The sequence below is a fragment of the Artemia sp. Qi Xiang Cuo genome, chromosome 3 (genome assembly GCF_049724085.1).
Source record: "Artemia sp. Qi Xiang Cuo chromosome 3, ASM4972408v1, whole genome shotgun sequence".
NCBI classification, from domain to species: Eukaryota; Metazoa; Arthropoda; class Branchiopoda; order Anostraca; family Artemiidae; genus Artemia; species Artemia sp. Qi Xiang Cuo.
In genome coordinates, this window is record NC_142796.1 from 23,051,906 (window position 1) to 23,078,477 (window position 26,572).

Below are 26,572 nucleotides of genomic sequence, written 5' to 3' on the forward strand. Positions count from 1 at the left end.
TTGTTATTTTCTACTGTCTTGTTTGAAATATAATACCCGTTTTCGAATATTTTTCATTTCCTTTTATTTGCAAATAAAAAGGCAGTGTCGACTAAGAAATTGCTTAAATTATTTTGGAGAAAAATTCGTATCTAGAAATCTATTAAAAACACAGCCGCATATAATCACATTCAAAAGATCTTAATCCAATGAGCTAAATTATATAAAAGCACAAACTACAAATATTTTCTTATAAGGTCACACAAAACATGGGCTAGACGTTTCCCAAACTATATAACTAATACGGAATCCTCTCGATTGAAGCATTTGTGTAAAATTTACTACATAGAAAAAGAACGAATTTTTAAGACCTTTACGAAACCTTAGACATTTTTTCAAGCTCTAAACATATTTTCTTTAAAGTCGAAGACAGTTATGCAAAAACCAATTCTTTTAAATACACTAAAAATATTTTCATGAAACCCACAATAATATTACGGAATTTAGTGTTTTTCTGATTTAAAAAATTTACAATTTACTTAGACAAGCTAATGCTCTAGCGATAGAAACTTCTCAAAAATATAAAGAAATAACGAATAGAAATAAAAAATATATAAAGAAACTACCAGAAAATAAAATAAAAAGAGACAAAAAAAAAGATAAATAAAGAATCTACCCAAAAAGAAAATAAAGAGTTACAATGATTCTTCCCCCAAGCAAACTTTCTGGTCGGCGATAAGCTTCCATCAGCTTGCCTTTCAATTTTTCTAATTTTAAAGTAACGTTTATTATACATTTGAAAGGCCTAATGAAAGGTCCTCAGACATTTCGGATTTGTCCTGAACATCTAAGCCAAACTAAAAATACAGAGAGGTTCTCTTTCTTAAGGACAAGAGACTTTCATAACGTTTTGACGACATACTTTCACCAGAGAAATGAGAAACATTAACGCCCATTGAAAAGAAGAAAAGAAAAGCACTGCGAAATCAACTGTTTTCTACTGAAAGCTAAATGCTCTCGATTTCTTCAGAATTCGACGCTTCAGCTTAGCTTGAATTTGTGGTGGAATTAGAACATTGTCAATGCTGTGAATTACACCATTAGATGCGTTAGAATCGGCACTGGTAACCTTAGTCTTGCTGTTGATTATAACCTCACCTAGAAGCATTGAATAAACATAAAAAGCATTGCAGCTTATTAAAAAATGGTGTATTATCATAGCAATAAAGAAATACTGATTATATTCTAAACCCCTTAAAAGGTGGGTATAATAACTACCTTAAAGTGTATTGGGTAGCATCTATCGTGGTTACATGTGCAGGCATGATTGGCTTTGAGAACCCTCTGTCCCAAACCCGGATATTTCATGATCCCAGCTTTAATTTCTTTCATTCTCTATATAATTCCCCCCCCTTTTTTTTGAAACTTAGAAATTTGAAAGCTAATACAAATCTTCAAGTGGTTTCCCTTATTAAAGCCGTCCTAGCCGAGTGTTTAGCACGCTAGACATGAAATCGTTTATCCGTGAGGATAGGGGGTTCGATCCTTGTGTCGCTGGTTATTTGGTTTGGAACGAGGGTCAGTGGAATGATTCTGTAAGCTCAGTCAGAGTCGACCAAGCTCTAAATGAATGCCTGGAAATATCCAGGAAAAATAAACAGGAAGGGCTAATCCCCCATTGCACTTCATGACTGAAGGGCCATGAAACGGAGATCAGCACCCCCCGTAGGGACTGTAAAGTCCAATGCCTTTCTCTTTACCTTTTATTATGAACCGGAAAAGAAATGGGGCTTTGTTGAAACATATTCTAGAGAAATTGCTTCAATAAAGATAGATCCTATTTTAGAATGTTTAGCTTATGATTTACAAATCATAGTACACATTTGAATCAGAGAAACTATGTTCTTCGTATTTTCTATTATTTCGTTGCAAAACACAGTGAAAAGTGCTGATAAGAGCTATTTTTGTAGAATTAAAAATCTAAAGTCCCAATTCCAAGAGCGAGCCACTCACAAATATCAACAATTAGCAGAATTCAAAGCTCTCGTTCGGCGCTAGTCAATCCGACTACATAAGTAATTTCTTTCCAGTGTAATTTACAGATGTAGAAATGTCGTAAAATTGAAAGTTTCACAGGGAACATAAACCTTAATCACATAAATATATTTTGAAGAAGCTCAACCGATGGCCATTCACATTTCTTATCCATTTATGTTTCGTGTATATTCCCCTCCTTCGTATTTATTTATTCAATCTCATTGCTGGAACTTTTAATAAATGAAGGTTTTTGACATAAAATATGCCTAAGCGATTATGGGTCAGGTTTTATTGGCTATTTGCTTTTTTTCTCTTTTTTATTAAGGTAATAAATTTTACTGAATTGAGGTTAGCATCTTTAATGACAAACTGAATAATACTTGTGATTTTTAGCCAATCACCTGGGACAAAACGAAAAGCAAGTCATTCCCGAAGGGGAAGGGAAGAGATCGTAAGAAAACCCTATTAATATTACTTCTTAGTAAACATCATTTCTTAGAATTAATTTCTTCTTGGTAAATATTATTTCATAGAAAGTACTACTTCTTAGATTTGTGATTCAGCTTTCTCAGTCTTGTGTGAGCTTTGGTGGTAAAAGTTAAAGATAGGTTATATTAAATCAGGCTATATATCTCAGAAATGGGTTAAAAATATAACCCAACCTAACTTAACCCGTCGCCATCAAACCTTGCATAAAACTGAAAGTTGGCTGGCAACGTTGACTAAATCCAAGGAGAAAAAGAAGGTATTTTGGACATTCACCAGTAAATGTCAACATTCTCCGGTTTCGGACATTGACGGTAACATATACACGTAATAGCATACATCCTACATAAAAACAACTTCACGTTAGCGCTGAATTTGGTCAACTAATGTTTTATATAGACTTATTCTTCAATTTAAAGAAAATCAAGGCAAGCTTTAAAAATGCGATTCGGTGAATGAATAAAGCTGAAACTCAGCTATTGAATCTTAGGAAATTTGTCGTCGTTGAAATATTAAAATAGTAAAATTAGAGAAAAGACATACCAAAATTGGATAGTGAACATCACGTAAGCATATCACTTAAATAATTGATATTAATCAGTTAAATGATTGACATTAAGTAATTGATAGATTCGATAATTGATATTATTCAAACTGTTACTACTATCAAAACCTCACTGCATCGCCTAGCCAACTGAGGCCAACTCAGCTCCGCATGTTCAGCTCCTCTACTTAAATCTACTCAAAGCTTCACTCTTTACACCCTCCCAAAGTTCTACTTTCATTTAATTTAGTAGTAAATCCCAATACACATAGAAGCTATTGAAAGGCTTTTTGGCAATTGAAAAAATAATACTAATACAAGCAAAAAATAAATAAATATTAAAGATTTGTACCATCTTTGATTGAAAATATGAGACTCTTTCCTTGCATCGTGATTCCCTCCATTCCATCTTTAATACCAGGAGAATAGAAGGTTCCGGACATGACATGGTAGGTTAAAACTTCTTTCAGGAGAGCCGGGTCATCAACAAGGTGTTTAATGACATCAGGAGGGAGTTTCCTTATGACACTGAAATTCAAATTCGTAAGCAAAACATCCAAAATACTCAGTTAGATGCTTGAGCAAAAGAAAGAGTAGAAATAAAGATAATAAAATAATATGGAAAGAGAGGTAGAAAAAAAGGACAGTGGAGAAGGGGAAGATGAGAGTGAAAGCGATAGAGAAACATTAACCTAAAAAGCCCTTCTTGTTGACTTATTAATGAATATAACAATTAAAAATTATGTGGAAAATACCCAGACGCAAAGGGGTATCACTCCTCCCCCGAATATTAATCACAAGCGCCTTCTGATTTTGTTTTGGCCAGAAAATTACATTTCTTAAAGCTTCACATACACTCCCATTTCTCGTCTTTAAAATAAAAGATAATAGAAATAATATTTAGAAATTAATTATTGAAATATCATTAAAGAAATTGTTCTTTTGAACTCCATAAATTTCTCAATAGTAGCCTAGAAAACTTAAGAAATAGTGTTCTTTCTTCTAGGCCTGTTTTTGCTTAAAATCATACCCTTACAAGGAAAAGAGGTGAACGATTTCCCTCTAAAGGTCGATCCCGACAACCTGTGTGAAATGCGGGCAATAACAAGCGTCGTGATGAATCTGATACTCCCAAGAGAAACGTTTCTGATTAGGGAATATTTCCTTGTGGAGGGAGGGGGAAGGCCGAAAAATTGCAAATGTATCTATTTTAGATATAATTTTTGCAACTGTTGTGACTTATATGACTTTTTGTAGACAAATTTGCGAAAAAACTTTTCTACAGAACAAAGCTAGGGTTTAAATTCCCTCCCTTCACATCCTGATACAGTTTTGAGTCACCTGAATTCTGCTACTCTTAAATTGTTTATCGTTATATTTGAATATAACACTCCCAAATAATAGCAACTAAAAATTGCGTTGGTCTGGTCTGGATTTACCGAACCAATTCAGTTTTTATGGATCCTTCATATTATATTCTTTTCTATTAGCTTTTTTCTTTTCTTCCTATTTTTGTAACCAATTCGCTAACACATCCCCACTTCATTTGTATTTAAATGGAAAGTATCTGTTAAAAGGCGTAAAATTATATATTTCATCAGTTTTATTGTCTAACACCCCATTCTATTGCGATTTGCTACTCTCCAATTGTTCATCAATATATTTCCTTAAATTCACCTTCCATTCTTAAGCCATTCCTGAACAAGTTCTTACTTCGTTTGTATTTAACCCTTTCGTTCCCACCGACCACAATTGAGGACAAATCTTTAATCTTTCATCCCAGAACCCAGTGAAAATATAATGAAATCACTGACATGCCATCTGTTAGAGAAGTGTCTTTCCAGTATTTCACCTGTACACAGTATCGCCATCTAAGGTAAGCCATGCGTTCTAGCCCGATAGAAAGTCTCAGTTAGGTCAAACATCAGAAAGGTAAGAATTCTTCCTTTTATAAATTTTTTTACTCTGATAAGGGCTGGATTTGGAAGTCTGGGATTTTGGCTGTAGAAAATTATGTCATTAAACTTTCCTTAGACAACTGTTACATCATCTTTGCAACTCTGGGTTATCAGCACATCGCCATTACGTTTTGTCTCCCCTTTGTGGACGCTGGGAAACAAGGGTATTTGGACCGATGACACTGTAGTAGTGAATGTCAAAGGGACATCTAGGGGTCTCTTGTTGTTTTTACGATTTCTGTTGCTAGAGGACACCAAGGTATTCGATAAGCACATGTCCTTGTTTGTGGACAATGGGAAATTCAGAGTTCCATGCACGGTAAGACCGGAAAAACAAGTACAATCGTATCCATGGGATCGCATCATCTCGAACGAATAAATTTCCAAATGGAGATAAATCCATTTATTTAGACAGTGAAAAAAACAGGTACAAAAGTCCAGATATTTCGATTACATATACAGCAATCGTCATCAGTAGAAATACTAAAATAATATAACTGAAACTAGCATATTTATATACAAAAAAGTAACTTTTCAGGTCATTCACAAAATAATTAACTTCCGGCTTATTCACTGGATTATTTTCAGAGAAAAGTCACTGACAGATTTCATTCAAAGTCTCGATGTAAATTTTCTTCTTTAATATTGCCCAAACGTAAAATAAATTTGTAATAAAGATCGCAAAGTCTTCTGTGTCTTCTAATTGCAAAAGAAATGTTGAGTTTATAGTTGTGTACTTGGTAGGTCTTATTTCCCCATATGTACGACGTATCGTGATGTAACACCTTTAAGTAGGCATTCCCTTCTTAGACCACACTGCCGTTCTATCACAAACGAATAAATTTCCAAATGGGGATAAATCCATTTATTTACACAGTGAAAAAATACTGTCAAAAAAATGTTTTTTTCACTGTCTAAATAAATGGATTTATCCCCATTTGGAAATTTATTCGTTTGTGATAGAACGGCTGTGTGGTCTAAGAAGGGAATGCCTACTTAAAGGTGTTACGTCACGATACGCATCATCTAGGAAATCCGAAATCTGTGAATAATCGGCATAGTGTTTCTTTCAGGAATGGAAAGACGAAAAAAACTCAGTGCTGCAGATTGCCTTGTCGTCTCTGACGATCTCGATGTTACTGATCTTTCAAGCGAAGAAGATGACAGCGATCCCACATGGGATCCATCTGACTTTCCAGGAAATGCGGAAACCTTCTACGGGCTGCTTGACGATCAAGAAACGGAACTCGGCTGTGAATTCAACGGTGCAAGTGAAAGCGATACAGTCGCTGCTATTATTGAGGATGTTATTTATGGATATGCAAGTGCTCATATTTCTGAGACCCCAGCTGTAAGTTCTAACAATTGAAGCAAGCGAAAGGGTGTTTGAGGAGCTGCTGACCATCCATTAGCAGGAGCGCGGCCGACCTTCCAAGCAGACCGTGATGAATTGCTGCCAGACATTCTATTGCTGAAGGAGCCAGTAGAGATTTTCCTCAGAATGTTCCCAGATGCCTTGATCGAGAAAATTGCTTTCGAATCTACCCGCTATGTTGTTTCACAAGGTAGCAGTTTCAGCGTTTCTGTACATGAAATGAAGCTCTTCCTGGGGATAAACCTAGTAATCACTTACCTCAAATACCCGCGCCTGAAGTGGTACTGGAAATCTGACGAAGCAATGCGGATTCCAATTGTTGCTGATTCAATGTCTCGCAATCGTTTTGACGAAATTTCCAAATACCTTCATTTCAATGAAGCGCAGAGTGGGGAAAATGAAAAATTTTTCAAAGTAAGACCGGTTCTTGACGTTTTGAAGAGCACATTCTTACAAAATGGTCCTCTCGAAGAACACCACAGCATAGACGAAATGATGATACCCTTCAAAGGTCGCTCCCAAATGAAGCAGTACATCAAATCCAAACCCAAACCTTGGGGTTTCAAATGTTGGGCTCGAGCTAGTTCTTCAGGATACATCCACGAGTTCGAAATGTATGAAGGAGCTGCGGTAGGGAAAGAAACATTTGGATTAGGCGTTGGTGGTGATGTCGTTGCTCGTCTTTCCCAGAAATTGACTGGAAGAGGTTATAAAATCTATGCTGATAACTTCTTCACCTCAGTTTCGCTAGCTGAGTATCTCGCTGGAAATCAGATTCATCTCGTTGGGACAGTCAGACAGAATCGAATCGCAGAAGCAGCTTCCAAGCTGAAGCCAGAAAGAGAGTTGAAGATTGAGTGTCGTGGAGCAAGTTCTGTCGTCACAAATAACAATGTCACAATTTTGCGCTGGTTTGATAACAAGATCGTCCACACCATTTCCACCTACGCTGGTGTCGAACCTCAAGATGAAGTCAAAAGGTGGTCAAAGAAAGACCGAATGCAAGTACCAATGAGGCGTCCATATGCCATTCAAGAATATAACAAATCAATGGGAGGTGTCGATCTCATGGACTATTTCATTGCTTTGTACCGCCATAACCGGAGAGGGAAAAAATACTACATGAAGGTCTTTTGGAACTTCGTTGGCGTTGCAGTTGTAAATGCGTGGATTCTGTATCGTAAGGCACAAAAGGCAGGGATGGATAAGCACGATTTAGATGCTGGACTGAAAGAGCTTGGCCTATTGGAGTTCAAGGCCAGTGTAGCAAGAACTTTGATCAACACCGGGAAAACTGGTTTTGCAGCATCTGCTAGACCTCGCGGGAGACCTTCCCAGTCACCGTCGGTTTCTCAGACACGAAAACGAAAGTATAATTGCATTGTTGCACCCGAGATTCGCTACGACGGACTGACACTGACTGGCCACTGGCCTACCAAGACGAATGCCGCCAACGCAGGACGCTGTTCGCTAGAGTCGTGTACTAGCAAGTCGCGGATCAAGTGTGTGAAATGTGAAAAGGTTTTGTGCCTTGAATGTTTTGAGAGTTTTCACACACGCTAAGTGTCAGTTTTTTGTAATTGAAAATAAATAGATGATACTTTTGTTCGCAAATAATTCTGCTGGAAATTGTGAAAAATTAGAAACCTTAGTTCTCACCGTCCACATATGAGGACATATTTGTTCTACACCACCAAGCGGTGATGCAAAGATGCAAGTTACACCACTAGAAAGAGCGCATTTTTCTCTCTCAGAAATGACTATTAAAAAAAATCCTACTAACTTTCTTAAAATTCGGGACTGAAAGGGTTAAATTCCAAAGATCTGTTACAAATAATGGCAGAAAATTCACCACTTAATTTTCTTTATTTTTATTCCCTCCATTTTAAACCCAACTCTTGATATGAAAAGTTGTTTTTTTTTGGGGGGGGGGGGTATTAGCCCCCGGACTCTTCAACAAGAGTGTGAGGGGCCTACAAAAAAGGTTACAACAAGTTGCAAGCCTTTGGCTCGCCACAGTCTTGTTTTCATAAATAAATAAAAATAAACAAACAAATTTACTCATTGCTTGGGGCAAAGAAAGTAATAGGTCCATGGGTTTGAAGAGCTTCATCAAGACCTGCTTTATCAATAAGCTCCACGAGATCAGAAAAAACTGGACATCTTCTCAGCTGGTGAATCACTGTTCCATGTCGTGCTGGTATAGAGACAATCACGTCCTCAAGGAGATGCAGCACACCATTGTGAGCTTCATAATTTGATCCATTTATACGCTTCCCACCAGCAAGAATTGTCTTAAAAGAAAATTATCTGAATTATCCAATATGCAATAAAATTGTAGTACTGCAGTTCAGCAAATCTACATACCTTGAAAAGAGGGGAAGGGTTCATCCTAAAAATGGCCTGAGAGCTTTTCATGTTAAGACAATCATGAAGAGGAATGTCAAAATCAAAGAAAAATAAAAAAAGATTTGCCGAATATTGAACATATTTATCAATAAACCCATGGTATCATCAAGCTACCTCTATTATAAAATCACTAAATAATAGAGTAAACATAAAAAAAAGATAAAGATGAGTTTCCAATCCAAGAGCTACCACAAGAAAACACCCTCCTCCCTTTACAAAGTGTTGAAAGGAATAGTAAATCAATCGAAAATTGGAAATGTCCGAATATTTATAATGTATTGATATCACCCCCCCCCCCAAAAAAAAACTCGACTTTCCTACCCCAATGCTTCCCAGTAAGAGCGAGCACCATCGTTTTCAACTATAACTATATTGGACGAACGCAGCTTGGTTCTGCAGCAAGCTGTTAGTAACAATTTGCTAGTTCTTGATTTTCAGTGATACTGCAGGATGTTCCTCGATTAAAATTTAAATTACTAGGCATTGGCGTTACAGCTGGTAAGATCACCTGTTTACATTGTAAACCATTCACTTATTTTTGTATGCTACTTAATATCTTTTTGGTAACTAAGATATTTTTTTAAAGAGAAAATTTAGATTGCATACTAAATATCACAGCTGTAGAAAGGCCATTAAAAGCAGTATAGACTAGTCTGTTATATTCTGGTGACTACTCAATAAGCTTTTCGGCTCTAAGACAAAATTGGCTTTCTGGCCCTGAAAACATTATAGGCTTTTTGGTCCATAAGACACCATTCTATTGTTTTTTTGTTCAGATACTTTGTTTTAGCAAAATGCCAGTTTTTCATACTCCTATATATATTTATATATAATCAGTCAATTATTTTTATGCTCGTTTTGTCGTAAGGACGAACGAAAGGGATGGCACTCGTCCCCATCAAGTCCTGAATTTTCCCAAATTCCTGGGCACTTATTTGAATTATCAAGTAAATATTAAATTTTACTATCCCCCCTCCCCCATATTCCTCAGATCCATGGACACAAAATAAGTACAATTTCATTATGACTACCCCCTCCTCCCTCCACCAAAAGAGGATCATTAGGCAAAAGCAAAAAACACACCACTGCCTGAGGACCAAATTTGAAAACACCAGGTTATGAGAATAGAAAAAAAAAGAATATTAATGGACCATATCGTATAAGAGGGATAACAATCCCTTCTTTTCCACAAGACAAAAATATATTTTAAGCCTATTCTCATTTTAATAGAAAAGTAAACCTACAGTGCCTCAAATCAATTTTACAATATAAATTGATAAGAAAAGTGGAAATGTATTTTGGGTTTTTTGACTGATATTAAGGAAGTTGTTTATATTTGGCTCTTACCTAGTTTTTCTGTAACATTTTTTTCTACCTGGAGATGGACCCAAAGCCCCCTCCCCCTCCTCTTCCTATGTATATAAAAAAATGTTTGCTTAAGAATTGACTTTTCACAGGTTTACACGCAACATAAACACTCAGCCTTCTTTTTTGTATGTCTATTTAGCAAAGAAAACAAGATTTTTGAATAATTTTGGCCGAATTATTTGCTAGACTGACCAAGTTCATTAAACAGCCAAATGTGTATACATGTTTGTTTTAAATACAGCCTATGTATGTATATTTAGTACTACATCTAATACGTGATACTTAATCCCTATGTAATGAGATAAAAGAGAAAAAGGGGACATGTAAGAAAGAGAAAAAAGTAAATTTCGCATAACAAAAGAAGGATAAAAACATCAGTCAAGCAAAAGAAGAAGAAAAAAGAGAAAGTGACAACCCTGCTTTCTACCAATAGATGGCGAAACTTTCTACAAAAACTATAACGGATCGCCCAGAGGTACAATACTTGTTCCCTTTTTATCGAAAATTTGTGGGGTCTAAACTATGATTCTTTGTTTAAAGTGCAAAAGAAAAAATTAAAGAAAAGTCTTTTCAATGGAGATGATAAACTACTTCTATGGGTGCTAGGTTCTACCTTTCCTCATAATATCCTTTGATAGTTACATATTTTATATAGCAAAATTAATAAACAAAATTACTTTTAAGGTTTGTTGGGAAACTGGGGCTATTAATCCAGTCTGGCTTTTTTTCTTAATTTTAAAGTTTAGTCTTAGTCTTGCATAAGGTTCATACCAGCTTAGGGGTAGGGAGAAGGAGGATGCCTCCCGATATAAGTTAAACAGACCCCTTATGCAAATAATATTGAAAAATGTTGGCCTAAAAAAATCTTGTTTATGTTACAAAGAGCCCCCACCCCCAGAAAACTATTTTTATTCTCCATCTCTTTCTACAGGTCAAATCTGTTTGCACATATGACATGGTTGAACAGCTTTCAGCTACAATCCTTATTACTGTTATAGTATGTAAAATCACTAGATAGTCTCTGTATTAGGGTTACATTAAAATTGTTTGTCCTGATTACGACTACCCCCCAAACATTTTGCAAACTAGAATTTCTTCTGTATATTTTTTCATCAGGAGTTACTATATAGCTCTTGGGGACAAAATGACTCACTCTCAGAAAGAGAGGCAGGTTTGGCACAAAGACAAACTAATAAAAGGGATAGCAAATAATGGAACAAATATTAACAATAACCTGATGCCTCAAATGCGTTTTTTATGCTCTTTGCGCCAATAGCTACACAGAAATTTCTTTTTAAGAGAAGGCGGCTATGATGAAAAACCAGTTCAGTTTTTGAGCTAAAATTTCCCACTTTTAGCGAAAAAAGGTCTTTCAGACCAATATTGTTGAAGGAAATACCTTCTCTCCTCATCCATATTTATTCCCATCCCACCATGGACTTTTTCTTCATCGGCTGTTTAATAAAATACCAGAGGAGTTACACCAACATTATAAATGGCTTCTGAATTATTAGAGGCATCAGTAATAGCCAACCATAGGAATTACATAAAATGCAAATTATCATAACTTTGTCCACCTCCAAATTTCATCACTTGAGTAATGGGAATTCCAACATACCAGTTTTTGCGCAAAAAAACTAAACTACTGATCGATATAGAATTTTTTTATACGCCAAGTCCACTTTCTCAAGTCCCATTACATATATCCATGTTGAACATAAAAAAAAATCACACCTAAAAATATGAAATTTTACCATTACAAAATTTTGAACGGTTTCAGCAGTCATTACCATAAGAAAAAAAATCCAAACAAACCTGCCCATTGTCATACAGATTAATCCTCAAGTCCCTCTTTGTGAGAAGAGTTCTCAGTTTCATGTCATTCTGGAGATCTTTATCATAATACAATCCTCTTGCAATGTGATACCTCAAAACTTCTTTCAGTGGAAGATCCTTGGCCCATTCAGGAATTCTTTTAAATGCTTCATTAGTTGGAGCAAATAGGGTAAATTTACCTGGAAAAAAGATGTCAAATATAAAATTTCGAGTTCTTACATGCTGCTATTGATGTATGAATATTAGGATCAGTTAAGTCAAAGCCAGAATAAGCCCGGGCAGATTTTTAGTGCCACAAGAGAAGACATGATGTACAAAATTCTCTTAAAATCTTGCACAGAAAATTTTATCCCAAAAGACACTGCCCATCCAGATTCTACTGCCTTAGGTTGTTGCTGAGCGCATTCCTATCTTGCTCCCATTTGCTGCTTTACACTAATACTACTACTACTACTAACAAATCACCGCAGCACCAAGCCGCCTAAGGCCAACGCAGCTACACATGCTCCTCCTCTATCCCAATCTATTCAAAGCCTCCCTTTTTACACCCGCCCACGAAGTTCCCCTTTCCTTTAAAACTTTCTTTATGACATCCTCCCACCCCAGATGAGGACGACCTGCTTTCTGTTTAGCCCTAGACGGTTGGCCGAAATGAACAATCTTTGGCAATCTGTCATCCTTCATCCACACAACGTGCCCTAGCCACCTCAACCTCACTTTCATTATAGCCCTAGTGAGCAGTATTGAACCACATTTTTTGTACAGCCTATTGTTTGAAATATGGTCAGTCAGCTGGGTATGCAGAACAATCCTTAAGCAATTTCTCTGGAAAACATCAAGCAAATCTTCCTCCGCTTTTCGGAGCGTCCATGCTTCAGAGGCATATTTGACCACTGTCACCACTGTAGCTTCTAATATTCTAATCTTCCCCTTTTGATTCCGTGGTCTCCCATTGCCTTTCCTGTGCTCCTTAAGACAAAGTCCATCAAAATAATCCATATACAGGAGGATAGAACACAACCCTGCTTAACTCCTGATTTAATACAAAACCAGCTACTAACCTCATTTCCTACCTTAACCGCAGCAGTGTTATTCTTGTGCATAGTACTAGTCCCTTAAATATATTTGTCTGGTATACCATACAAAGATAAGACCCGTGCTAAAAGTCTTCTATCAACAAAATCAAAAGCTTGCTCATAATCTATAAAACTGAGGACCAAAGGTGTTTGAAAACTCAGGCACTTCTCAATTATTAGCCTGAGAGTGAAAATTTGGTCAACACATCCTCTACCTTTTCTAAAACCGCACTGTTCTCTTAAAACTTTGTCTGCGGCATCTCTCAGTCTAAAAATATCATATTACTAAGTAATCTACTACCTACAGAGACCAGACTAATGCCCGATAATTACCACACTCATTTTTATCACCTTTCTTATAAAGTTGCTTAATTAAGGTTTTCCTAAAATCGTTAGTTACTTCCCCTTTTTCAAAAATCATATTCATAATCTTCAGTAACTTATTTCTAACCTCAGAGCCACCATATTTAAGAAACTCATTTACCACCCTATCATCACCTGGAGCCTTATTATTTTTTAATCCTTTTAGTACTGTTGCTAATTCCTCCTTGCAAAACAAATCTTCCTTCACATCCAAGGTATCAAAAACTTTTTCATTTCCTCTATATCTTTTCCTGCAACTCTATCTTGGTTAAGATAGGTCTCAAAATGTTTGGCCCATCTCTCTTTAGTTTTATCCTTATCGTTAATTGCGACCCCATTTCTATCTTTAACTGGGACAAGTCCGGATTGAGTACTCCCTCTCAATTTATTGACAGGCCAGTACAATATTTTACTATAATGCCGTCTAGCTGCTTCTTCCAAATCCTCGGCCATTTTATCCATGACCTCCTCTTCTCCTCTTCATAATTCATATTAAAATGCTTTCCTAACTTTCTTTACATTCCTTTTGTTTTTATATGATCCATCGTTAAGAAATTTATTACACAAGCTCCTACTCCTCCCTATTAAATATAAAGCCTTTTCACCAATATTCTTAGCTGCAGTCCTAGCTTTCTTCCTTAAGACGCCTTCAGCAACTTCACAAATTATTTTTCTAAAATGATTCCAACCATCTGCTTTACACCTGGATGTGAAAAAAAACTGATGTCCCTACATTACTGAAAAAATCAACAGAACATCCTGATAGTTTCTCTTTTTTACTACTTGTTTAGGTGCTGCCTATGTTTTGTATTTATTTGGTCATTTTAAATTTTAAATTTGTCTTTTTAGGCATTTTAATTAGTTTCACCTCTTTTTAATCTTTTGACCTATTTTGTTAGATGTTTTTCCTGTTTGTTGCTTTTTTGTATCCTCAATCTTGAATTTGACCCTTCTGGGCTTGTGATAGAAACTATTTGGGATGGAGAATCTCATCTTAAACTCCTCAGAAAAGATATCTTATGCTAAATTAAAGTTAGATTTACATTCTATTGCAGAAAAGGGCATTTAATACTACAAAACACCTTTATTTGTAAAAATAAAAGTAAAAGGGTTTCTAATGTTGAACAGAGCTGTGTCCAACTCCTAAATTTCCCACCCCATTCAATTTCAAAGCATACTTGCCAAGCATTATTAAATTAAAGCACTGTAAAACTGCCCAGCATGTTGCATGCTGGTAAGACATCCATTACTTTATAGTACTAAGGAATATATGATATTTTTACCACTCCTTTACCTTGGCTTACTACTATTACAATTACTACTAAAAAAATCAGGCAAAGCACCAAGCCACCTGAGGCCAACACAGGTACACACACTCATCTTCCACCCAAATCTATTTAAAGCCTCCTTCTTTACGCCCTCCAAAGAACTTCCAATTTCCTGCTGTGTTACCCTCAGGCTGCTTGATGCTGCACCTTTCAGCCATTACTATTCAAACTAAATAATCAACCATCTTTACCTGCAAGGGTAGGTAATTTTGAAGACCACATTGCCTTTCCATGATGATAAATAACAGTTCGAATAGGGATAAATCCTTTTATTAGACAGTAAAAAAAATTCACTGTCTAATCAAGGGATTTATTCCAACTCGAACTGTTATTTATTTAAATACAAGGGCTGCCATTTAGGAAGACTGGGATGCAATTATGATTATTAAATATCAGTATATATATACTAAACTTTTTTTTTTCAGTAAAGTACAAATTTTGCTCTAGCCTTGGGAAGGCATAGGGGTTTTGAACCCAACTTATGTTAATTACTGCTCATTTTGAGTTTGACTTGGTTATTTATTGTAATTTCTGTTAGTTTTGGGTTTCATTTATTTATTGATGCTGATTTGGGGTAGTTTCACGATTGGTAGATTATTTGATTTTATTTTTGCTCATTTTTTATTTAATGGAGTTCTTTAGTTTTCTTTGAAAAACTTATTGTGTGGAAAAAGCTTTTTTAATTAATTTCTGTACATTTTATATTGACATAGTCTTTTCAAAGAAAAAGAAAATAATGCTTTAAATCTTTTCTTTTTTTTAGACTTTATAGTTTGGCCTGCTATTTGTATGCCAGAGAAAAATTTTCAGCAATTTTTAATAACATTCCTCCAAACATTGTGAAATCATTGATGACATCATTATGAAAGATGACCATCTTGTAATCCCATACAGCATGCAAATTTCTGTATTGAAAAACATCCATGCTCCACATCTTGGTTTTGAGAAGACAAACCACAGAGCCAGATCAGTCATTTTCTGGCCAAAAATGAGTCAGGCAACAGAAAATTTCGTCAAGAAGTGTGATGCATGCTGAAATTATTCTAAAGAAAATGCAATAGAACCCTTGCTTCATCACAATATTCCCAGCTACCAATGGGAGCATGTTGTCATTTATCTGTTTTAAATCTCCGGAAGATACTACATGATAAGAGTGGATTATTATAGTCAATTTTTTGAAGCTGATGAGCTGGGAGCAAATGCTTACACCAACCTTATAATCCAGAAGCTAAAATCTCACTTCTCTAGATTTGGGATACCCTTGATTACATCTGATAATGGGCCACAATTCACATCACAAACATTTAAGGATTTCATGAGACAGTGGGGAATACAACACAACACATCTAGCCCAAACCATCCCCAGCTAATGGTCTTGCTGAGAAAACAGTTGGCATTGCTAAGGCCATGATCATGAAAACAAAGAAATTGAATATTGACATTGAGCTTGCCCTCCTTGAGCACTGCAACACACCAGTTAATGGTCTAGCTTCCCCAGACCATCTGCTAATGTGTAGAAGTTTGAGATCATTAGTGCCCTGCACCATTGAGCACCTGTCTCCAAAAATTGTACCTATGCAGGAATTCATGTCCACAAGGACTAAAGAAAGGGAAAGACAGAAATACTACTATGATCGACATACCAAAATCATTAATCCACTGCAGACACGCCAACAAGTTCAAGTACAGTCCAATGATCAAACCTGGCAACCTGCAATAGTCCTCAGAGAAGCAGATGCGCCACAATCATATATCACACAGACAAAATAACACAGACAATAGTGCTGGAATAGAAAGCACTTGATAGTTGTGCCTACATAAGAAAAGAGTTCTGATTCAAACACTAGCAGTTTGTCAGTAAATGATTCCAGGCATCACTCCCCAGACTTACACCAAATAGAGGACATGCACTTACGACAAACCAGTATGTCAGAATTGCCAGTTGCCATGGCCCAGGAAAACAATGTGATCTTCCTGCCTTCCGTGGCCAAAGTCAACAACAGTCTTAAAAGTTCTGTTACTACAAGGAGTGGTCAACAAGTCAAGCCTCCATCAAGAATAAACCTATGATTATAAGCTCTTCCAAAAACAAGAGAGATGTAATATTCCTTACTTGCCTGCTTTCTTTGTGTATGTGTGCTGATGTATATATTGTTGTGCTTCTGCTTGCCTTGTGCTTTGCTTATTACTGTATTATTTCAGGTTTTGTAACCTGGGTCTCTGAAGTAAATACTTAGAGACAAATTGTTACAGAAGGAAGGAGGGCAGAACAAAAGTGCTCACTGATACATCAGTGAAAGCCAAGATTGAAGCTGCCTTTGCTAAAAGGAAGGAAAAGAAAAATTTGAAGCAACAAAAGCAAGAAAAACAAAGAAGCAGGCTGTGAAGAGATTTGGTGAGAAGACAGCACTGAGGGTGAAAATGAAAGTGAAAAGGTTCTGACAGTGACTGTTGATGGCAACTCAGACAGTTCTCTTGGGTAAGATAGTGAAAAGGAATGTGAACTTAGTTTTAATTTGGGTTGCAGTTGGCAACTTTGTAAAAGTCATCTATGAGGGCCATTAGGAAGAAGGTAGAAACTACTGCAGAGGTAAGTGTCATGACTATGAGTAGAGGGAGAGATCATGTATGCAAGTGGCTGGAACAGCCAGATCATATCTACTACATAAAAGAGGATTTAGAACAAAAACCCCTAGTACTTGGACAGTGTGTGATCTTGGACAAATGTTTTGACTTAATTGTATCTTCCCTAAACAAGGACAGAAGGATCTTAATCTTGCACCTGATGCAGATAGTTGAGATTGACTGCCTCACACCTTATACCCAAGTCTATTTAAATATGATTACTTTTTCAAAGCACATGTCAGTGATTGAATCTGTCCATGATTGAGAAACTTCAATTTAAGATCCTTTGTTTAAGATTGGGTAGTAGCCTATTGTCCAAGATTAGAGTCAAGCTAAAAATTTGTAATTACAATTAGGCTTCTATTATTAACTGTCTGCACATTCAAAATAGTTACCATTGCATATGGGTGAAACATTCAAACTAATGAAATACCATACTTATTAAATTTAGACAGATTTAGTAGAGAAAAATTAATTTACCAGGTGGTATAATAGATATAAGTATTGAGATGGTGATTAGGGAGACCTGCATTTGCAGTTTCCTTCCCATTCATTTCTGTTGATGTCTGAAGTAGATCCATATCCTATAATTAGACACCTCCTAGTAATTACGCTCCAGTGGTTTTATGACAAATAATGAAACACATTAATTGCCCTTTATGTTAAATTCTAACAGATAGGAACTTGATAATTTTCAGAATCTACCATTTCAAGTAATGCATCTATGTCATGGAATCAAAGCCTCAGTATTTTATAAACACCTGCCTATGGCAAGGACTAAAGAAATATTGTCTTTTTGCTATACCAAGGTGTCATAGAGAAGTCCTTAAATCCCAAGTTCCTAAATATAATTTAATCTGGTGTCTGTTTGAAAGACAATTGTCTATTCAATGGATGTGTTACAAGAACTAGTGCTGAATAAAAACCTGGGAGCACAAGGAATTTATGTAAATTATTTGTGTACACACTTGTTTAATTTTGAAATTGTACTTGATTTCTAAGCAGGAAAATCAAAATCCTTAACCACACAAGAAAAGAAAAGTTCCAAATTGCAGTTGATGCTATAAAGAATTGGCTCAAATTAATTCAAAGTCAGCAGAATGCCACCACCAGCCTGGCAGCAGCATTACAACACAATGGCAGCAGTTGACTAGGCCTCTTGTCAGCAGTGTATGATGCATGCACTGGCATGTTACTTGGGTTGATTACCTTACCTTAAATCACACTTGCCAGCAATAAGGACAAATTCTGTAGATGCCGGTCAATGATGATGATGACTCTGGTCATTGGGTGCATCCCAAACTGTGTACCATGGCTTGCTGAACCAATGGTGCTGGGGTTGATATCCAACATTTTAATTTCTTATTAGACCATGTAAGGACCCCTCCCCTAAAATTCAGCTTATGGGCACCCATGGTCCTGAACTTACAAAACCTCTAAAAGTTCTTTCATTTTGCTCAGCCTTAATTCCATTTGCTATTAGCCTTAATTACCTGGATAATCTATTACCTTAATTATTGGAGTAACTCTGAAAGAAACTGCAAGCCTGGTACAAAAATTATATTATTAAGATTTGGGCTGCCTATGCACCCCTGCCTATAAACATTTTGTACCTGAGCACAGTTCACTATTCTCTGGTGTATAGCCTAATAGTTCCTTGCAAACTATTTTGCTCCAGCTCTTGTTTAGCTGTGGGAAGAAAAAGCAAGTTGCAAAGTATTTAATGGAGCTACTAATATGCAGGGCAGGGGGGGGGGCTAGAGGATGAGAGCACCCTAAGTGGCACATCTGGGGGGGGCTAGAGGATGAGAGCACCCTAGGTGGCACATCTGGGGGGGGGGCGGGGGCAAAACAAGCTTAAATTTTTACATTTTGAGGGGGGAAAGAAGCAGATAACTGAAAACTATAAGTAAAATGTTGTTTTGCAAAAATTTCAATTGGCATAGACCTGCCATGTAGGCAAATTTCAGGAACCACTTGAGGGAGAAGGAGCAGAGGTAGGTACTTCAAAATACCTTCCCAGGACATACTTTAGCCTGTAGACCCATCCCTGAAAGTTTCATTTTCCTAACCTAACTCCTTTCCAAAACAGCCAAAAGTAGAATTTTACAGTATCTTAAAAACCTAGAAAAAAACACAAATCCTTTTGTGTTGAAAAGATTTCCATATGAACTTCTGCAATTTTTAGCAGTACCAGATGCCAAATTAAAAAAATATAGGCAAACAGTCATCAAAATTAAGCTAAAACATATGGCACCAAAAAGTTTAAGAAGGTTTGGCTATCCTTTGAAAAGATAGTTGGCTTTGGGAGCCAACAAATTCTAAACTGTTCAAGTTTTTATGTATGAAAGCATTGTCAAGTGCAGGAGTTGAATAGAAAATATAGATTTTGTAGTATTTATGCAGATGCCTATGCTATCTGTGTTTTATTTTGTATATTGATATCATGTAACTCTTTGCAGGAAATACAAGTGCTGAAAGTCAGCCAAATACAACCATCTATATAGCCCAGAACATAATATTCTCCCCTCTGTAACATAATAACATTTGACTCTTTTTGGAATTGCAATTACTGACAAAGAGAGCATGTGTTGAAAAAAATATCAATTTTGAAGTGTTTTTTACATATGCCCATACCATCTAGATTTTACTAATTGTAAAATATTTTCAAATTGTTAATTACCTTAATTCGCACTTTGGAGCAAATTAAGGTCCATACTGGATCTGTTGTGCTCTGGGTCAATGATGGCAAAAATTCATCACTGTGTTAGGACCCAGTGACACACAATAGGAGAGGTCTGCTGGAGAGATGCAATTTAAGCCCACTCGGTAGCAGTGGCCACGAGGTAGGTATGGCCCATAAAGACCATTCTCAGTGGTATAGAGCTGAAACCACCACACAACAGCAACTTCGGATCAAGTATGCTAGATGGTTGGGTATGACAAGCAGCATCAGCCTCCTAGCAAGACACTCACTATGATAAAGTTGGCATCAGTCAGTAGTTGAGTGGGACGGACAGTCCCACTCATATTTCCATGGCTTGTTATTCCATTCCTTGTCAAGTCTGGACTTGAAGGACGCAGCCGTAGGTGCAGTTGCCATTTCAGCTTGAAGGCTATTCCAATCGTTGACAACACGCTCGGAGAAGAAGTGTTGCCGCGTTCGTGTTTTGACAGCTTATGTGAGTGTCCTCTTGTATGGTGCTGACTTGAATGTTTGGTAAAGAGGGGGTTATTTGGTTGTACGTTATACTTGTAGGTCAGCATCATATCACCACGGCGGCGTCTGAAGACGAGTGTTGGCAGCTGCATGCATTCCAGTCTCTTGTTGTATGGGAGATCTCATAGGCCAGCTATGCACTTCATGGCACATCTCTGAACTCCTTTGATTAGACTGGTATCATTCTTATAAGAAGGGGAGGTGAGACACGTACCAAAATCCAAAATGGGTCTAACTATAGCCTTATAGAGCCTTAGAAAGACTGTATGGGAACGGCTGGTTATAGTGCAATTGAGGAGACCAAGGCTTGAATTTGCTTTTGAAACTGCTTGTTGCCAGTGGCCGTGGAACTTCAGTTGTTCATCTATCAGCACTCCTAGATCTCTTTCTTTGGGACTTTTCTTTAGTACTAAGCTAGCCAGTGAATTGGGATCGGACATGTTGTACTGGTGATGGGGGTTGTTGCTTCCAAAGTGAAGGACACTGCACTTTAATGTGTTGAATTCAAGTAGCCAGTCTTGTGCCCACATTTGGATTTTATGAAGGTCATGCTGCAGACTTTGTTGGTTTGCTGGCCCAAACAGCTTGGAGTCGTTGGCATAGAGAGTGATGTTGTTTTCTGTTCTGTTCATAATATCATTTATGTATATAAGGAATAGGGTAGGGCCCAAGACAATACCTTGGGGGACTCCACTTACAACATCACATGGTTCGGAGAAGACCTTATCGCCATTAGTTGTGAAGAGTTGAACCTGCTGACTCTGACCAGTCAGAAAGTCCATGACCCAATCAACCACATCCGAGTGGGTACCTGCTGCTAAAAGTTTCAATCTGAGACGGTTGTGTGGTACCTTGTCGAAAGCCTTGGCTAGGTCCAGTAAAATCAGGTCCACAGAGATTCCTTTCTCCAGGTGATCTGTTATGGGGCTGTAAGTCTCATGGAGATTGGTCTCAACCGATTTTCCTGGCAGAAATCCATGCTGGTCAGGGGAAAATATATTATTATTATGGAGATGTGTCAAAATATCAGCATTCACAATACGCTCAAGGATTTTTGCCACCGCTGAGGTCAGACTGATGGGTCTGTAGTTTTTGGCTTTGGTGTGGTCACCTTTCTTGAATATTGGGGTGACATGGGTCAGCTTCCAGTCTTTGGGTACCTTTTTTGAGTCAAGCAACAGTTGGAATATATTGCATAGTGGTTGTGCAATTTCTTTGGCAAGCTCCTTCAATAGTCTTGGGTGCATGTTATCAGGACTGGTGGACTCATTGACGTCTAGCGCTTCAAGTTGCTTTTGGACGACAGGGGGGGAGAGTAGAATAGGTGGCATCGGGTTAGGGATGTTGTATGATGGGCTATGAAGAAGAGGACCATCTGGTTCATTGGTGAAAACCAACGCAAACTGCCCGTTGAGGAGTTTGGTGATGTCCTTCAAGTTGGTCACTTCCTTGCTATCATCTGTACTGAGTGCTTTTACTGACCGTCTGCTGTGGTCCTTACTTGATACATACTTCCAGAACTTCTTTGGGTTATTCTTACTATCATCAGCTAGCTTGGACTCATACCATGCGTACGAGTCCAAGAGGAAATAAGAAGAAAAAAATAAAAACTTACTGTATCCTAATCAATTTAATTTAGATATTTGATTAGCTTACAAGTTGGGAGCTCTCAGTTCTGGGGTGCTAAAGTAGGCCAAATGTCTTGGGTTCTTGGGTGCTGGGCACTAAAGTATCATTGGTACTGAAAAGTATGTTCATAAATTTTCTACTGAATGCAAGGAGTCTTCCCATATTTGGTCATTTCTGTTTGTGCCATTTTCATAGTTGTAAAAGAATGTTTTTCTTTTTGGTTTCCTTAATTTTTACTCTGTCTTTTCTGAACCCTACCCAGTTGTTTTGAGAAGGATTATAAAAAGGAGGTGATGATTCATTTTCATTCTAACTAACCTATATTATAGGCCTAAATGCAAAATTACTAGGCTAACTTAGGTAGGCCTGGCCTAGCCTAAATGCAGCTTAGGCTGGGCCTATGTCTATTTCTTGGCTATCTTGTTAGTGAATTAATCAGAAAATTTGCCATTGCTATTTTGTTATTATTGGGTTTTTATTAGAAGAGCTGCTCTTCTATGGTGTTACTAGCCAAGGCTAGCCTATTGTTCAAAGTACTTTTCAGAAATTATTGGAGGTTCCCTTCAATGGGATCCCTCAGCTTAGCTTTTGCACATTACCTTCATGATCAATCACGTTATCCATTCCAGTTTCTTCAAGAGCCTTGACAAGGATGGACAGTCCAAGAGATTCTGCAAGATCCACCAGGTTTTTTGCCTCACCATCTTTGATAGGGATAACAGAATTTTTCAGCTTAGCTTCTGGCTCAGTAGTGACAGCATTCAAATTTAACATCCATACGGCATTTGAGCTGCCAAGAATAAGAAATAATGGAATAATATACAACATATTTGTTTATTGGTGTAAACTGTTCATTTGTTTTTGAGAATTATGTAATGCAAAGTGATGGTGGTGATGTAGCGTTGTAAATCACAAATGTATAAGCAGCAGATGGCAGGATAAAATAATTCAGCCAAAGAGCAGCTTTCTTCTGCCAAAACCGAGCATCAAAACGAAATTCGATTTTGAGTTCAGGGTGTCAATTAGAGGGAGGAAGGGTACATGAAATTCTGAATATCAATGGTAAACAATATACACTTTATATTTTTCTCTTGTTCTGAAAATAAGCAAAACTAATATTTATTGTATTTTAAAAAGTTTTACAAATACTGAGTCTTGAAAAGCACAATTAGGAGGCTTACGGAATTATTGTCTATTTTAATTCAGAAATAAATGGTAAAATTCTAGTTCAGCTAATTTCCACCATCTTCAAGAGGGGCTAGGTTAGGGAAATGAAACTTTCAGTAATGAATCCAGGGCTAAAAACATGTTCTAAAAAGGTATTACCAAGCTTTTATGTTAACCCTGTTCTAATTTCTAAGTCTCATAAAGTTGCCTAATTGACAGGTTTTGCAAAAAAACATTTTACCTTAATTTTCAGCAATCACTTTCTTTTTCTCTGGTTTTAGCTCTGAAAGTCCAATTCCTATTATTGGAGTTGAATTTTAAGCCATATCAATGTTTTTTTTTTAGTTTAGGAAGTGTATTTGCAGATCTTTGAAACCTCTTAAATTGAGATTTAGCAAAATTATAAAGCTGAAAACAGTTCTGTTGTACATCATTTAAGTCAAAGATCTATTTCGCAAGGTTTCACTTTGCCAACACAAAGATTTTTAAAGGTCATAAATGGTCACTGCCCTCTAGAGGAAAAAGGAGTGGAAGTAGTTACTTCAAATTACCATCCCAGGACATGCTTTAGTCTAGATCCATCCCTTAAAATTCATTTTCTTAAACTATCCCCTTTCCAACATAGCAAAAAGTAGCTAAACTAGAATTTTTCCGAAAGAAATATTATTGAGGGTCACGAGAACGGAATTTAAAACGTCACTGTATAATTTAAGTGCATAATATAATTAATAAACAAAAACTCTCTACAATTTGAAAAACTGAATTCTGTCACCACACCTTTTTAGTCTGTTCCTGCACGATACTGTCATTCATATTCACCATATACAGAATAAAAATAGTTGGGGTAATTATGAACAGACTCGGATGTACTGACAGTCTCATTTTGATGCCTGTAAGTGTATCAAAGCTTCAAAGAAATTCTGAATACATCAATTAAGTTACGAAACTCTTTCGCCCACAAAAGACAACAGCAAAACAAAATGTGTCGGTAACATCTCATTATGGGCAAGAACACTTTGTCCCCATAACCAGATATATATGGTTGATACAGTTTACCAGTTGATTTACACTGAAAATCTCTGTACAGTCAACAATGGTCGTGCTGCCGACTTGCACTCGTTAGCTCTAACTTCAAGAGAGTGTCTAAAATCTGAATATGTTGTAGCCTCTTCAACCAGATGAAACACAGCTCTTCAACATTCTAATTGTACCAGCGTCTTTGTGTAAATGTAAAACCTAGACCCAGAAGACAAAAACGAGCATGGCCTTCTCAAATTCAGCATACAGCTCCTCTTTTTTATAGCAAAGATAAATGGCACTGCTGATGATACAAACGAGGAGATATGCAGACGCTAAGACCTCACAGAACGTTCCTAGTTAAAATCGAGTACTAGTATTTGGTATGCAAATTATAAGAGTGTCAAATGAATGGCCCCAATTTTTCTACGAAAAAGGACGCTTTCAGTAACTTTATATAGACTCCGACCACATAGAAGACTACGGAATAGGAGGATTGAAAGGTTTAACCGTCTAAATTTTATATAGCTATTTAAAAAAAAGCGTCAGATATATTATCATAGTTGACCCATGGCTTATACCTTGTCATATATTAGTTGCATAAATGACAGGCTTGATGAGCATAAATGACAGCATAAATCCCATCCATCCATTCATATGGATGGATAGGACTTAAGTAAGTAAGAACACTTGACCACCGTAAGTTAAAAAAAAAAAAAAAATCAATTTCAGTTTTATAATTATTATGAATTTTATATTACTGACATATGAATATATACTTTTGTAACTAACGATATCTAAATCTGCGTTATATATCCCTCTTGTTTTTCTGTTCCTATAAAGTAAATTACATGCAAATATTATGAGTTCTTAACCCCTTTAGTTGGCTTATGTTCTTTGTTTCTAAACTCTCTACAACCAAATCAAGTATTTAGAATACTTTATGAAATTGAATATATAATTTTAAACTGGCTAGGGCAGTTTTACTTCGCTTTATTCCATAAAATTTTTGATTACAAGTGGTAATTTCTCTTTTACAGTTAATTTTTTCCAAGTATATAAATAGAATCTTCATAGAAAGCAAACTTGGTCCCTGCTTTCATCATTAGCATTGGTGAGTTAGAATTTAGTAGTAGTGAGTTAGTGATTCGAGACGTGATTGGGGATCTAGGCATGGTGGCATTGCTTTTGGATACCAAACCAAAGAAAAGTCTTAGAAGAAGGCTTTTTTAAGATTGGAAAAAAACGACAAACCGCCTTGCATCCTACTTAAACCTAATTATTAATGATGTTGCATTGCTAGAATTGTATCATTTAATGAAAATATTTCTTTATCAATTGTACTATATCAAAAACGTATTATCTTTACAAACTTTTTAAGAATCAATACCCACTTATATAGCTAAGAATCCAAAATCAAAAGGAAACAAAATGGAAGAAGAAATTCCAATATTTTAAGACCCTTAAAAAATGTAAAAACAATAATAATTAATTAAAAAAAAAAACATTTGAAAAATTAAACACAAAATCTTTGCTCTCCCCATCTTAAAATCTCTAACCTGAACTGTAATCACGTCACTAAGATTCTGTATACTGCAATACCCATGATATACTACAATTAATTATGCGTAATTAACATTAATACCGATTAAAGTTACTCTAAAATAACCATATATTTATTTCATTTTAAATCTATTTCACTGGAAAGAATAACGGGAATTTGTTATGAAAATCAAGCATCGCTGAAGACATAAAGTATGGCGTCCTGAAAACTAGACAGGCACTCAATCACTATTTTTTCTGACCTATCTTTTCAGACATAACATCAAAGTCCTAAGAACAGCCTCCTATAATGTACTGTTTTTCTTAATATAGCTTCGCCAAACAAAGAAAGTTGATATAAAATAAACCAATTGAAAATTATTTTTAGCAACAAACCGAAAAATCTACATAATCGTTACCTCTTTAGTGTAAAAATAATGTTTACATAATAAATGCCAAAGCGCAGTTAAAAATAAAATTTCGAGGATTAAAAAGATAATGAAATAGCAAAACAAGAAAATATGAAATTAGTTTACAATTAAAAATAAACCTGTCAATATAGCTTGTTCTTATGTAACGAGTCTTTTAAATGTCCGTCCGAATATCCCATAAA

General features: G+C 36.4%; 1 protein-coding gene across 1 annotated transcript; it reads right to left on the minus strand.

Moving 5' to 3' along the window:
- Window positions 1-124: 124 nt before the first annotated feature.
- On the minus strand, window positions 125-23,114 carry LOC148953881 (transforming growth factor-beta-induced protein ig-h3-like). Its single transcript, XM_089085677.1, has 5 exons — window positions 22,833-23,114; window positions 11,972-12,171; window positions 8,441-8,673; window positions 3,399-3,574; window positions 125-1,137 (listed from the first exon to the last, which is right to left on the minus strand). The coding sequence occupies exons 1-5, from the start codon at window positions 23,059-23,061 to the stop codon at window positions 977-979; spliced, it is 999 nt and encodes a 332-aa protein (XP_088941803.1). The 5' UTR covers window positions 23,062-23,114; the 3' UTR covers window positions 125-976.
- Window positions 23,115-26,572: the final 3,458 nt, after the last annotated feature.

Excerpts from the sequence above, each read along its gene's own strand:
- LOC148953881 (XM_089085677.1), bottom strand. The coding sequence starts at position 23,061 with ATGTTGTATATTATTCCATTATTTCTTATTCTTGGCAGCTCAAATGCC. Across the intron at positions 12,172-22,832 it reads TAACGTGATTGATCATGAAG|GTAAATTTACCCTATTTGCT; the intron begins GTAATGTGCAAA and ends TCTTTTTTCCAG. Across the intron at positions 1,138-3,398 it reads CATATTTTCAATCAAAGATG|GTGAGGTTATAATCAACAGC; the intron begins GTACAAATCTTT and ends CAATGCTTCTAG.